The sequence below is a fragment of the Natator depressus genome, chromosome 14 (genome assembly GCF_965152275.1).
Source record: "Natator depressus isolate rNatDep1 chromosome 14, rNatDep2.hap1, whole genome shotgun sequence".
NCBI lineage: Eukaryota > Metazoa > Chordata > Testudines > Cheloniidae > Natator > Natator depressus.
This window is the reverse complement of record NC_134247.1, coordinates 14,591,149-14,606,007: the sequence shown is the minus strand read 5'-3', so window position 1 is coordinate 14,606,007 and position 14,859 is coordinate 14,591,149. Positions and strand designations below refer to the sequence as shown.

General features: G+C 48.5%; 1 protein-coding gene across 1 annotated transcript in view; it reads right to left on the bottom strand.

Moving 5' to 3' along the window:
• The window catches only part of SLC16A5 (solute carrier family 16 member 5), a 28,041-nt gene extending 13,491 nt beyond the window's left edge, over positions 1-14,550 (bottom strand). The window contains 2 exon segments of the mRNA XM_074971937.1: positions 9,701-9,945; positions 14,427-14,550. Coding sequence (XP_074828038.1) covers positions 9,701-9,917 — 217 coding nt within the window. The 5' untranslated portion in view covers positions 9,918-9,945; positions 14,427-14,550.
• Positions 14,551-14,859: the final 309 nt, after the last annotated feature.

Here is a 14,859-nt window from a genome sequence, read left to right as displayed (position 1 = left end):
GTAAGGACAGGCTTGAAGAAAACAGTTAAAAAAAAAAATCACACGATTAGTGATTAGTGCGTAGAGGCTACTCAAGACAATCTGCTGTGCTGGGCAATACTGATGGAGACCGTGAGTCAAATTCTACTTTTGCTTACAGCGGTGCAAAGCTGGGCGTAGTTCTATTGAAGTCAGTAGAGTGTTGCAGCCCCACAGTGGGGTGAGAGCAGACCAGAGTGCAGGCAAGGTTATGTTTGCTTAAACCAACAAACCTTGAGGAACAGCAAATCTGGGCAGAGCCAAACTGTTAAGAGTTTCCAAACACAGGGACAAACTTGGGTGATAGAAGGATCATTTTAGAGATCTCAAACAATATTCTTATCTATTGATCTCTCTCCCATAGGGGTTTCCATAGTGCCCATTGGTGGTCCATGGAAGCATTGCATGGGTGAATTAGATCTGTGTGGCAAGGTCTGTTGTGAACATTAGTGATTCTTCTGCTCTTCCCGGTTTCTAGAATGCTTTGCTTGTGGGCGTATATACGTTAGCAGCGTTTTTGCAGAGCTGCCTAGCAGTCTTAGATGCCCCATTCCATGTTCAGCTTTGAAAGCCTCAGCCAATGCATATTTGCATCCTTCCAGTTATGGTGAGTAAACTATAAAAAAAGGTGAGTCTTACTGCGTGTTTTAAAATGTCAGATTTTTTTATCAGAAATTTCCTCTGGTAGCTCATTCCACAGCTGTGCTCAAATGAGGACAACCTACCATCAGTTCCCACCCACTTCATCCTGCATTGCCCAAGGCAGCACAGCTGTCCTGGCAGGCCATGGATGGAGATGCTGGAAATCACTGATCTAGCTAAGTCCTTGCATGTTGGTGGTGTTGCAGATCAAGGCCTTGTATCAGGACCAGTATCGGACTAGGAGACTTGGAAGATGCAACAGTACAATGGTGGTGTGCTCATGGCAGCCTGTCCTGCTAAAGAGGCAGCCCATAGCATCCTACATAAGCTGCAGCCTCTGTACTGCTTCCACCTTCCTCCATCTGGTCATCCATTGAAGACCATTGTGGCTACTGAAGTGGCATTGATGGAAGGTCACAACGCATACAGTAAGTGTTAAAAATTCTTATACAAGTCTGCTGAGGAGTAACCGACATGACCAACAGGTGATGAGGATTTATTACTAGGGAGGACTTAATTTCATACAACTCTCCTGAGCATGAATTTTCTTAACAAAGCCAGTGGATGGCAAGGAGTATCTAGGGGTCGATTGGTTCCCTCATGATTTTGTTTCCTTCTTTTGCAGTAAACATACTGGAGTAGAATTCCCCCCTGTTAGTATGAGCTGGGCAGAACAAGGAAGGGAGAAAGAACAAGCTGTAACAGATGCTTGAAGCACTGTAATCAGGTGGCCTTCTGCTTTAAGGGCTGGAGGTCTAAAGTCAGCCAGCTCTATCCAATTAGCCCTGCCTGCTGCACCTGGGGTGGGGTGTGTGGTTTAATTAGTAGAATCAGCTGAGTATGGAGGAGCTGATTTCCCCCTATAAAGAGCAGCAGGAAGCTGGGTGGGGGGTGTTGCTTGGGGGGAGAGAGACAATAAGAGGGAAGTGGGAGTGAGGGACTACAGAGACTTCTGGGAGGGAGTACGCCCCAGGAGGGAATGCTGAGCCTTAAGGGAAAGGGCTTAAGGTAGTGAAAGGCTGGGAGTATGGACTTGATGGGCAACTTAAAACTCTATTTTGGGAATGATTTTGTTTTAATAAATCTAGCCTCAAGGAGGGGTTGTAGCTGAACCAAAAAAAGTTTTAGTAGCTTGATTGAGAGAGTCCTGTAAAGTGGGGAAAATGAGGCAGAGCGACCTGAGGTCATGAGGGGGTGCTGTGGAGGTGGTCAGGCCGTTCACGAGCACCTTTGGAAAGTGCTCCGACACACCCTGAGGTTCTAAGGCTATGTCTACACTATGGGGATGATACCAACATAGCTATGCTGCTGTAACCCTGCAGTGCAGATGCAGCCTACAGTGATAGAAAGCGTTTTTTCCCTCGCTGTAGGAACCCTGCCTCCCCAAACAATGGTAGCTAGGTTGATGGAAGACTGTCTCTGTCAACCTCACTGTGTCTACACCGGGGGGTTACGCTGGCATAGGTCCGGTGTTCAGGGTTTGGCTTTTTCACTCTGCTGACCAGCATAGAATTCAGGTTGTCCTATATTGTAGGAGTAGAGCAGGGCTTAATCAGTGCAACAAGGGTGGAAAGGCACAACAAAAGCCACACACACTCACTCTGAGCCTGATTCTCTTCGCATGTTGTTTTCACACCACTTTGACTCCACTGAATACAGTTGCGTTACTCCTGCTTCACACCAGTGTAAGGAAGGCAAAAGCCAGTCCCTCTGTACTGTAGCTGACCCCAGGCTGAAATGGAGAAATACTGACGGGCATGCAGAGTAACCACGACTGGCTTGTAATTTACTGGTTACATAGTGTCCTATAAAGTGCACCGGAGTTAGTATTTGGAGAGTAAATTTAATTAGCATGAGCCAAACTGTTAAGAGCTTTAATTAGCATGAGGCTGGACTTTCCTTATCAGTTGGATGGCTTTCTGATCAACTTATTGTCTTTGTATGTGACTTTGCACTGTAGTCCTGAGCTCCCATGAAACAGTTGTTTATAGTCAGGAAAATAAGAGCAATGGTATTTCCATCCTGATGTGCACCAAGTAAGATGTTCCCATCAGGATCTGGATAGAAATTGACATTAGTGCTGTGCCTGGTCTAAGAGAGCCTTTTAAAGCCAGTGGGCCTTGTGCTCTTTCCCACTGATATCAGGAGATGCTGTGTGCACAGATGGAGGGCAGCGCATGGAATGCTCAGCTGTTTCCAGATGTGAGAGGAGAAGGTATCCATCTGTGTCAGGAGAAACCCTTGGTGAGCTCTATGGTCCTGTCTTTATTTTCGTTTTGGAACAACTCTGCCGGAGGGTTGCTTCTCCTGCCAACTCCTGATGCCTCTGGCCCCTCGTTTGCCTTTTCTTAGGCCTCATCTCTGTTACGAGGGGTTGATTTTCAAAAGCACTCAGCATTGGCCTACTTCTGCTGTGCAACCTGACCCAGTTACAAGTGTTGGGGTCGGTCGGATGTAATTTGCAGAGAATATATTCAGGCTTGGGTCAGGTTAAGTAGCCTCTTATCACTGAGGGCTTGTTTAGGTGAACAATTAGTATGGGGCGAGTTGGGGCAAGAAACCACTCTACACTAGCTTGCCAGGGTCTAACGGCCCATGTGCATATACACCCTGGTGAAGCGCATATGAACAATTTGTTAACAGGCTTTGATCTAGTCCCGTTTCAAAGATGCAAATGGATACTTAGACCATGGCAGGTTAGTGAGGGGTAGATTTACAGCCCAGCTTGCTGCAAACTAATTATTCATGTAGACAGCCCTTAGTTTGAAGTGTGTATATTTTGGATTATTATATTTCGGGAGGATGGGTACAAAACAACTCTACACACTCAGGCTTGGGTTGGGTTTGGGATTGGCTGTAGTCTACTCAGGTTTGGGTTGGGCTTCTAAATTGGGCTGTGCTCTGCTCCAGTTGAAGTCAGGGATAGAGATTTCAGTGGGAGCTGAAAATTCCACCCACCGACCTCAGCCATGCTGGGAACCTGGATATAACGTGGTCAGCCCCTGGACTCCGTTACAATCTGGCTTGTTTTGCCTGGGTACATGGAACAGAGCTAAGTGCAGTTAAGTCCCATCTACATCACAATGTGGATTTACATTGTAAATGTGTCTCATGATATATTTGACCCTTAAGGCCCCATCCATGCTAACTACAACCTTGTTCAAATGCAGTTTCTGCTAGTAGCATTCTAACACCAATTGACTATTGCTGAGAGCAGTTATTTTTTGAGAACCAGGATAGACCTGAAGTTCCATCCATACAGCAAGATGTCAGGGGACAAGATGTTGTAAGATGGGTTGGCATTCTCTGGATAAACATGCCTGAAATGTATAACCATGTTTCTGTCCTGTAAATAACAGATAATTCCATAACCCAATCTGATCACACCTACACAAACAAGAGCAAATTGTATTATAATGCAGTCCCTGCTGCCTTCCAACATGGTAAATTTTAGACTGTCCCCAGAGATCATTTTTACCATGGTTTTATAACATGATTATAACACGAGTCTCAAATCAATAATCCCTACATCCCCAATGGGTAGGGAAACCATGCTTGCATGCTAACGAATATGTTTAGACATGGCTCTAGTTAGCACATCTCTGATTCCAGCAAGGACAAAGTATCAGTTACCTAGGTTAGTGGTTTTCAACCTGTGGGCTGCAGACTCCTGGGTGTCTGCAGACTGTCTAAGATTACCTCCATTTGAAATTTTTTAGGGGTTCGCAAATGAAAAAAGTTTGAAAACCACTGACCCTAGTTGGAATCTGCTAATTCTAGTAGGGTGGTTGTTTTTGATATATTAATACTTGATTATTTAGTGCTATTCCAAAGGATGATCATTTAGTTCTGGGCCATATTGTACACAAAGGGGATTAATTTTAATAAGGAAAGATTTTGAGATTTGCTGCTAACGATCCAACATGGTTCATGTCACTTTCCAAGAACCCAGCTTCTGCGTATGGTAATTTAATAGGCATTTCCTGTACTAAGATGTTATAACTAGAACTAACACTCAAGGATGTTTAAAATGCTATGGCCTAAATTTTTAGAAGTGACTATAGTGATTTTGGGTGAGACACTTTGATGGGGCCTGACTTTCAGAAAGTGCTAAGTACCTGTCCTCTGGAAATCATGTGTCTCATGTTGGGCACCCAAAATCTCTAGTCACTTTGGAATATTTAGGCCTCTGTGCACGTATTACTCTGCTAGATACCAGTGCAATCTAGGTGGAGCAGTGTGAACTGGTCTAACTATCTCCACAGGGCTTTAATAGCAATACATTTTAAATGAAATAGTTTCCCATGAGGCTTCTTCTGCACCTATGCCTTACATTTTTGCGTCCAGCTGTTTCTACTGAGGTGCAACCTCCTTTGAATGCCTCACCTGGTTGTCAGCTGCCATGTATTTTTCACCCCATTTGGGACAAATCAGACAGCAACTGGTCGCTTCTGACGAGGCCTTAGCATCAGCATGACTCAGTGTGTTTTTTTTTTTTTTTTTAAGTGTTACCTCTAACCAGAACGGGGTGTGGCGATATGCATGTGTAACCAGGAAAACAGTTCAGATGTTGAACCCTAGGCAGCATGCTCTTCTCCTTTCCCCTAGTACCAGCTCAGATAGTCTGTTTACAGAACAATCACAGGAGAGACAGATGGAGAGAGATACACAGAGAGCTGAGCAAAACACACTCCATTCCAGGGGGAGTTCTGGAGCCAGCTGGATTTTTATTTTATTTTTTTCCTCTCCTGGTCATAAGAGTCTTGAAATCCAACACGATGGGCCCCATTTTAGTTGTCACCCCCTGAGTGTGCAGAGGCCAGGGTGGTGGTGGAGTGGGTTTTCCTTGCACACCTGTACTATTCTGATCTCTGGTTACACAGGCAGGGGAGTTGCAGTGCTGGCCGTGAGAGGCTACAGCTAGCTCAGGGAGCATGCTCTGCACAGGAGGTGTAAGGCACGGCTCTTCAGGATTGTGCTACTGGAAGCCTCCTATTCCTCTTCTGTCTATAGTACTTTTATGGCCCCCTTGCTGAGATATCTGAGCACCTCCCAACACTCTGGTAAGGTAGAGCAGTGCTATTATCCCTGTTTTACAGGGGAGGAACCAAGGCACAGAAAACCTAAGTGATTGTCTCAAGGTTACACAAGGAGTTGGTGGCAGAGCCAGGGATTGGAGCCAGGTTTTCCGAGTCCTACAGTTGCACCTTAACCACTAGGCCAGCCTTCCTAACTCCTTGTGTTTTTCAGGCGTAGCGTTCTCTCACCAGGACTTAAGCCTTTCTAGGAGCAATCCAAATAATCAGATGGCTCACTTTCCCCTCTTGAAAAAGTATGTGTACTTATTAATACCAGAATCTAAAAGTAAGATGGAAAAACCTATTAATAGCTGACCGGAGTTACTCCCCTTCCACCCCTACCAGTGACAGATTGTTCTCTCCAGAACATCCCTGAGGGTTTTGTTTATCGAGTTCAGCTGCTGGGGCTGCCACTGGGAATTGATCAGTCATTGTGATCTTACTGTCGGGAAATCTTTCCTGACATCCAGCCTACATTTTCCCTTGCACCATTTCACCCTTTTATGTAATTATGAATCCGTGACTCAGCTTAAACCATTTTAATTTCTCTGAGTTATTTAATGCTCCGAGTCACTTCTGTAGCCAAGATCTGCCAGAATGCGCCAGATGTTTTATGGGTGCAACTCCATTAGGATCACACCAAGCCCCGTTGTAGCGGGGCAGTCACCCTGCTCCGGCTCTGAAGTGGTGAAAAGCCTAGGCTGATTGGGGAAACAGCCACAGCTTGGGCCATGCCCCAATCAGGCCACACCTGGCCCTATAAAAGGAGCTGAGGAAGAGTCTCTCTCTAGCAATGGAGAGAGAAGGACCTGGCTGCCTGGGAGCTGAGCAGGGTACCTAGAGTGGAGCAGGGCTGGGGGAAGGCCAGAGGAGCTGGGGAGCTCTAGCCTGGAAAACACCCAGGCTGCAGGCCTAGCTAAAGGCCAGGAAAGGTACTGGGGCTACAGAGGGGTAGCCTGGGAATAGGCAAAGGCAGCAGGTCCAAACCCCTTTGCCAGTGATGAGTGGTTTACAGACTGCAGTCTGCCCCAGTGAGTGGGGGGCTAGATGGTGACTGGCAGTAGCCACTGAGGCAAGGTGGGGATAGAGGGTTGGGGGTTCCCCTGGATGGGGAGACCCAGAGTGTGGGCGTTCTGCCACAGGGCAGCACCCCAAGGTAAAGAGGCACCGGGGTCCAGGATGGACAAGGGGACCAGCGGCAGGCGAGACACTGGCCTGCAGAGGGTGCTCCGAAGGCTGGAAAGAGCTAATTCCTGAGACTACCAGCAGGAGGTGCCGGACCAGTGAGTCATCGTCTTGCTACACCTGTTCTTTTAGCTTCTTCTTACAGGTCAGTTTCCTCAGGCCCTTAGGGAGACTTGTTGCACTGATGGACTCCAAAAGTAAGACCAAGGATTTATTTTTGATTCTTAAACATCTAAAGCGACCCTGGTTTTCTGTCACTAGATGGACGGCTGTTCCGCATATGATTTTTAGTATGCTATCTCATGATATTCTTCAGCTAGGTAAAACAGAGGAATAAAGCTAGCACGTGTCCTCAGAGTGCTAATGAGATCGTAAACACTCAGACTTTGGTCTTGTATTACCTAGTTACCATGATTCAACAGAGAGAGAGAGAGAGTGGTTTTTTTTTGCATGGCCTATATAGATCAGCTTTACCTGTGTAGTATTTCTGGGTGTGTACATATATCACTTACATAATTATAGATACACATCGATAAAGGCATATCTGTGTGTATTATACTATACAGGATATAGAATACTATTTCTTATTTTATAGTGGCTACAGGTCAGCTCAGTACCTCGCAGCACAGCTAAAAGGACAAAGTCCCTGCCCCAAAGAGCTTACTGTTGTATCTAGACATGACGTAACAAGGGCAACAGAACAATAGGCTGGGGGTGGAGGAAGATGTGCAGAGGTCATGGCAATAAGATGTAAGGGCATGTGAGCAGCGTAGTTGGGAAGGGGTTATAGGATAAGTATGTACATATAGACATAATAGTCACTTTGTTGAGTCCCTTCTTGTGCACGTCAGGGTAGAAGTGAGTCTTCGGGAGGGAGTTAAAGGGTGGGAGGACTGTTCTGGCCCCATAAGATATAGCTCCAACAAGCCTTGAATAAAGAACTCCTAGCCCTGCACTCAGTAAACAGCATGTGACGTCTAATCCCAGCTTTATTACTGACTTGCTACATGATGTTGGGCAAGTCGCTCAAACTTTTGGGATCTCAGTCCCTCCATCAGTAAAATGGGGCTGCTAATACCTCCCCCGTGGACTGTGAGGATTAATTAATTACTAACCACATAGCTCTTTGATCATGTTAAGTGCTGCTAACTGTTGTTAATCTTGTAGCTTTCTTTTTCGCCATGGCTCCTCACCCTCCCTGGCCTCCCAACCCTGGATCATGTGTGGATGGCTCTACTCCTGGCACAACATGGGAATAAGCATTTTAAAGAAAGCGCATTCCTGCAAAGGAGATCAGCTTTCAGGCCTGGAGATACACAAGTAAGTAGCGAGGGTTGTGACTGGGGCTATATGTGGCACAGCTGCCTGCCTGGTGATCGTTTCACAGCATCACATCTCTTTCAGAAAAGACTCCCAGTGACAATGCTCAGGCATTTGGTCACACACACAGCCACAGTGGAATCTGCACCCCTGCTACAGGGGCAGAGTTCAGAGTCCCCAGAGGTTTCAAGCCCTGGAGCTCTACTGAGGCAGCAGCTCCGGTAAAGCAAAAGGCTGAGACCAAAGAGCATTTTAGGGGCTAAGGAGCCAAACCAGTGAGCTAGAGGAAATGGAGCATTGGCTTTGGGGTGCCAAATATCAGCCAGAGCTCACATTCTCATATATGGCTCAGTCATCCCTGGTTTATGCGGGCTTCCACTAATGTGTCCCAGGCTGCTGGGCCCCTAGCCGTGGAAAGTCTGCCAGTCTGTGGTGGCACAAGATGGTCACAACTTCCCCTCCACTAGGAGGGCCCCCCCCGACAGCAGGGGAACCCCCAAAGTGGGCAACAAACTGGCTGGGAAATCATGTCCAGTAAGCACCCCCTGCTCCAGCCTCCGTTTGTGTGGCTCCTAGGAAGTACATGGCAGAAACTAAAGCAGCCTTCACTTAGAAGAGATACCCAAATACCCCTTTACCTCCCTTCCGAGCAGGGATGAAACTGGCCTAATCTCTGTAGCTCAGCGTGACTCGCATAATTCAGAGATAAAAGTCCCCTGACCATTATGAACTGAGTCTGAGAGAGCTGGAGAAGACCACAAACTTCTTTGGTTCTGTGAAGCTCTGAATCAGCCCAGCTCCATGAAACTCTTTCCCTGATGTAACTGGCAGCTGCCTGGGTTTTGTGTCATAGCCCGAAGAGTTGCTTTTAACACCATTGTTTTGTATTTGAGGATCTAGACTCTATGGGTCTAGCAAAAACATCTCAGCATCCCTTTAAACATGGAGGGCAAAGTTGTCCCATTGCACATGCCAGGAGACTTGCTCTCTGGGGACAGAGAGAGGGAAGGGACAGGTGTATCAGGCTATTCAAAGGACTGTCGTGGAAGAGGAAATGCATTTTTCCCATTCTGGAGAAGACAGCGTGAGAAGAAGATTGTCTTAGGCCTTTGTCTCTCTGGCACCTGGCTTACCCTGCCAAGGTGCCTCAAGGCTGAGCTGGAGAGATGAGGGAGCTCAGCATCTATGTCCCATTCAACCTGTGACCTTTCTGAGCATCAAAGTAGAGAAGGCCAATAGTGCTGGAGAGACCCACCAGACTCCTTTCATGCAGGCCACTGAACAGCCAATGTTTGGTCACTATTCATGTTTGGGTGTTGTCCCTGTCCCCATAGCCATCAAACTGCCAGTATATAGCTACCTTAATGACATTTTAAAGGCTCATTAACTAAATGAACCCTGTGTACTGGCTTAGCCAGGAGAGGAAGCTGAAGGCAGCTACTTGGCATTTTACTCACCACCTGCGTGCAGCACTGCTGTCATGATGGATGGGAACCATGACGTCTCACTGTTGGTGGCTTGGAACTCATGCTGCAGGTCTGTGAAGAAGACCCCAGTGCAAGAGGGGAAGCTCAGCGTTAGCCCCTGAAGCAGCACAGTGGCCAACAAGACCATCCAGGCCCATCCCCGGTCCTGAGCGTTGGAAGTCCCATGTGCTGCTGCTCCTCGGGACATTTCCACTTCTACCTCCTTCCAAGCCAACCTGTTTGAAAAATCAGCTCAGCTGTCATACGGTAGCACTTGGAGCAATGCAAGGAGAGTCACAGCACACACACCTGCTCTCTGGCCAGGAGAACCAATGCCTGCTAAGACTTGCTCAAAACACCTTCCTGTCTCTCACCACAGGATCCTGGCACCAAAGTGCCTGGGAAACAAGCCACCTTTCCCTTTTATTTCACAAGAGGCTGAACATGTTCAGGTACAGTCCTGAACACACCCCCTTTGAGGTATGAATTGGTCTTGCCCAGCTCCCTCCCAGAGCTTGTTTTCCCTTTCACCTGCTTCCAGCACACAGTCCCCTTGCTGAGGGTAACTAAGGTCATAAAATCCTCATGCTAAGGAGGGAAGGAAGCTCATGCAAATACCAACAGTAGTAAAAATTATATATAGCGCTGCTGAGTAGGACAAGCAGAGCTGGGCACCTCTGTGCAGCCTCTGTCTGCTCCTGGGTACAATTCAAGCTGCAAACCATGATCTTTAAAGTCTTTAACAGCTTGGGATTCGGTAATCTCAGTGACGCGTCTCATTCCACCCTGTCTCGGCCATGGGAGACTCTCGGTGGCAGTTCCCAGGGTTGATCTCTCTGGGTCCTGCAGCATGAAACGTTCAGCTGAGAGCCCCTCCTCCCCTGCAAAAAGTGTGCTCCTCTTTGGCTGCCTGCCGGGCTGCATGTGCCGTGACCTTCAGGGCACAGTGCAATGCTGAACACTGATACAGGGCTTTTCATCTGTGGATCTCAAAGCACTGTTCAAAGGATGGTCACTCTCCCTATCCTCATATCACAGCTGGGGAAACTGAGACAAAGAGAGGGAAAGTGTGTGACTTTACCCAGGGTCTGACAGGGAGACGTTGGCAAAACTAGGAATGTAATGTAGGTCTCCCGACTCCAAGCCTGAGGCTCCAGCCACGGGCCCCAGCCACAGGCCCCTAGTGCCGCCTTGTAATAAATAGTGATCTGGTTTAGCTGTTGGTTGAGGATTTGGCTGGGTTTTAAAATTTTGATTTATTTGTATTCCTGTAAAGTAACCTTTCTTATATCCGTTCATGGAATAATCTACTCTAGCTCAGCATTTCAAAGGCCTAACCCTTTACTTTAGTTAACTGGGAGTCCATATTAAATACCAGGCTGGGACCAAAATAGCCATTCTATAAATGAATATGATTAACGTGTGTGTGTGTACACACATACTAGATAGGCAAGTTCACTCTCTATTATTAAACATATATATTACAGTAGCAACCAAAAGCCCTGCTTGAATCTCAGGCCCTAATTGTGCTGGGTAGTGTGTCCACAAACAGATAGTCCTTGCTCTGGAGCCCAGACAGTTTAAAAGAGACACAAACAGATGAAGGCTTTGGTGTGGAGACATAACATACAACCGAACCTTGGGATGATTGGCACGGTTTAATTCTTTGTACGCTGTGGCTGGGCAGAGATAATGCTACTGACTGGTTCATGGTCTTTCCCTCTGGTGTGATCAGATCACTCTGTATTAGCTGGCTCATGGCCTAATCGCTCTGTATTAGCTGGCTCATGGTCTAAAGTCTGTCCCCAGTAGTCACAGACCCAAAGACAGCAACCCAGAACATTGCAGTTCAACTTGTCTTTGTTCTCGATTGCACAGCTCAGACTGTTTTGTCCAGCTAATGATCCCTGCCACTCCCAGTTCCACCAGGTTTCCTATTTATACTCACTCACTGCCTACTAATTAATCTCTCATTACAATGCACACCTGCTGTAGCTTTCAACCACTTTCTCCATCTACTGTACATTGTTACAAGCCAAGTTTCCCTCCTCAGCAATCTGATTCACTAGTTTGTCTGCCCATGTGCCACTCCCTGAAATAAATGCTGAGACATTCTGCTTATAATATACTGACTAATGCAAGGAATGCCAGTGATCGCAGTGTCATGCCAGCTGCTTTCTGCCTGAACAAAAGTAACTAGAAACAAGGTCATTCTGGTGCCAATTTACCTGGCTCTGCCAAGTGGAACAATAAAAGAAACGCAGCTGTACAAAGCCTGGTATTAACTCTCCCTGTGGTAATTAAGTGATCACAGCAGTAAGTATGAGCACATTAGGACCACGTGAATTGCTGTACTAGAAATCCATCTAGTCCAGTAGCCTGTGTCTCATTAGAGAAAAGTGCAAGAAACCCTTTGTAATTCACCTGGTCACTTGTGGAATGCTACAGCAGGTGGTGGTAATCTCTTCTGACCACATCTGAGGTTCATCTTAAGCCCCTCTGAGGCACAAAGGGCAGCTATCCCCTGTAATATTACTAGCCTTGTGTAAGAGCAGAATCTGGTTTTAGCAGTGTGTCTGTATCATGCTTTGTTAAAGGTGTTTCTTAGTGTGTTAATTTAGTGCTCCCGGAAGATGCTGGATTAACAGTCCTGGACATTGACTATGCCTTTCTGCATTGACACCAGAGGCAGCTGTTCCTTCACATTGCCTCTCTGTTATGGTTCAAGGTTGGGACCACTACTGAGGCTAGTTGGTCTCCATGGCTGAGTCAATCTTGGGCCAGTCAAGGTTACCAATATCAGTGATTTTTAAAAATGTATTCTGGATACCTCTCCACTGGGGCTTGAACTGAGATCCAGCAAACACCTTTCACATAAACTACTGAACAGCCATCAGAGGAGACCAGCTGTCAGTCACGGATGGATTGCTCATCCTTACTGAATTTGAACCTTTCTCCCCATTGCTAATTCCCCATGCCATCCAATCCCTTGTCTGCTCCTTTTCTGAAATGGACTGAACTCTTAGCCGGACTGAAAGGTGAGCTGACAGCCAATTGAAGGGTCAAATGCCAAGAGTCCCAAGGGAGTGGAGTTCAGTAGAGCACAGCTTGTTTTCTTTGTAACCAAAATGGCTGGAATTGTAGCTACTGAAATCCAGCGCCTCTTCCCCTGTGGGGAATGTTGCATTCTCAGATACTCTTTTGTGTTGTTGCCTAACACATCCTCCAAGGATGACTGAAAAGCTTGTGCAAACTTCATTGTTTTACCCCTGTGGTTAGACTATTGTCCACTTATTTGACAAAGTTCTTTCATCCTGTAGGGCCTGATTCTGATCCCATTAAAGTCAATGAGAGTTTTGCCAGGGGCATTAACAGGAGCAGGATCAAGCCGCTCATTACTTGATTTTCTTAGGTAGGAGATAGCAGGCCCTAGTCATTAGTGCTCATGACTGAACATCAAGAGACACGGGTTCCAGGCCCCGCTCTGCCACTTTGCTGACCCTATGATCCTACCAGTTGGCCTCTCTGTGCCTCAGTTTCCCCATCTGTAAAATGGGGTTAAGTCTATGTACACACCTGGAGGTCTTTTTTTAGGTGCTCAGCTGTGGCCCTTTGATGAGCCGTTTATGGCAGTGAAAATGGTGGAACAGTGCTGCCACTTCCTTGGGAACAGGGGGACGGGGGTGGGGTGGGGAGAGCAGCATTGGGGGTGAAGTTTTGAGTCCCTTGTTCTCTGTGCTAATGGGCAAGGGAGAGACAAGGCAGGAAAAGATTTGGTGTAAGGTGAAACCCAGAGTCGAGATGGCTAGTTCCCGTGCTTTTGCCTTTAGTTATCCCTGGGAAGGCTGGGCTGTCAGCAGACAAGGATCCAGCCTTCTCTCTGCAGTCATTAATGTTAGGTCAGTGGTTAGAAGAGTGCCCCGTCCATGACTTGGTTAGGAGGGATGAGGCCCCCACCTTGTGGGCATTACTCAACCTTGGCTGGAGGACCAGATGTGGCGCCCTTGGGTAATTCTACTCAAGATCTCTAGTGCCAGGGGTGTTTCTGGTTCCCTTGCTGAGGGGACATGGGAGGGGATCAGGGCGGTCGGGTGTGGTAGAGGAGAGTTTCCGGTGAGACTTTGGAGCCCAGTGGCAGCTCTGTTTGGGACTCTGCCCAAAGGGTCCACAGGGGCTTTGGGCCAGAGGGGTCCAAACTCTGGCAGGAGGCTGTTTACCTCCACCCAGGCAGTCCCTGCCCAAAGCCCTGGCTGCAGTCCCCGCTGACTGTCCCACACCTCGCGGGGGGCAGTGCCCTGGCCCAGTTCCAAGGCAGCAGGCAGACAGGGCTCCCTCCTTCAGCCTGCTGCGGGGGGTGCCCTGGCCTGAGCCCAGCCTGCCCTCCCCCCGGGCCCGGCAGCAAGGGGGTGGCACTGCCGGCAAACCGCCCCCGACCCCTCCGCCTTCCTTCTCCGGCTGGGTCACTGAGCGCAGCCCCGGGCGCCCCGGAGCGAGGCACCGCAGAGCGCTGGGGCTGAGCCGCCCGGCTCCCGCCGGGGCGTGGGATCCCAGCCGGGGCCCCTGCCCGCTTGTTGGCGGGACGGTAACCGTGAGACCCCCGCCCCCTCGGGGAGCGCCCAGCCCTGCGAGCCGGGCTCCCTTCCGCTCTCTGGCTGTGCAGGACCCAGAGCTCTCCTGCGGCTGGCCGCCCCCTTCCTCCCCGGCCCGCTCCGCTTACCTGTTCACACGGGCCCCTCCATCCGGAGTGACTCCCACCCAGAGCCCGGGGAGGGAGAGAAAGAAGGAGGGGAGCGCTCCGAGGGCACCCGCGGCTCTCTCCTGCTCCTTCCCCCGGTCCTCTTCCTGGAAGGGCCGTCCTGGCTTCTCTCCTTCTCCCTGCTAGGGAGGAGACACGGCGGTTGCAAGCCAACGGAGCAGCTCAGGGCAGGCACATCTCTGGCTAGAGGGGGAAGTTCAGGGGCGGGTGAGTTCATCCAGTGGGAGAGGACTGGATCCACTGGGGATTACACCGCATCTGGGGGTAGAGGGGCACTGGGTCTCTTGGTGAAAGGTTAGATCCACTGTGGGCGGAGTGGGGGTAGATTTGGGAAATTGTTAGATCCAGTAGGTATCACTAAGTGGGGGGAGGGGAACACTAGATGTTTTGAGAA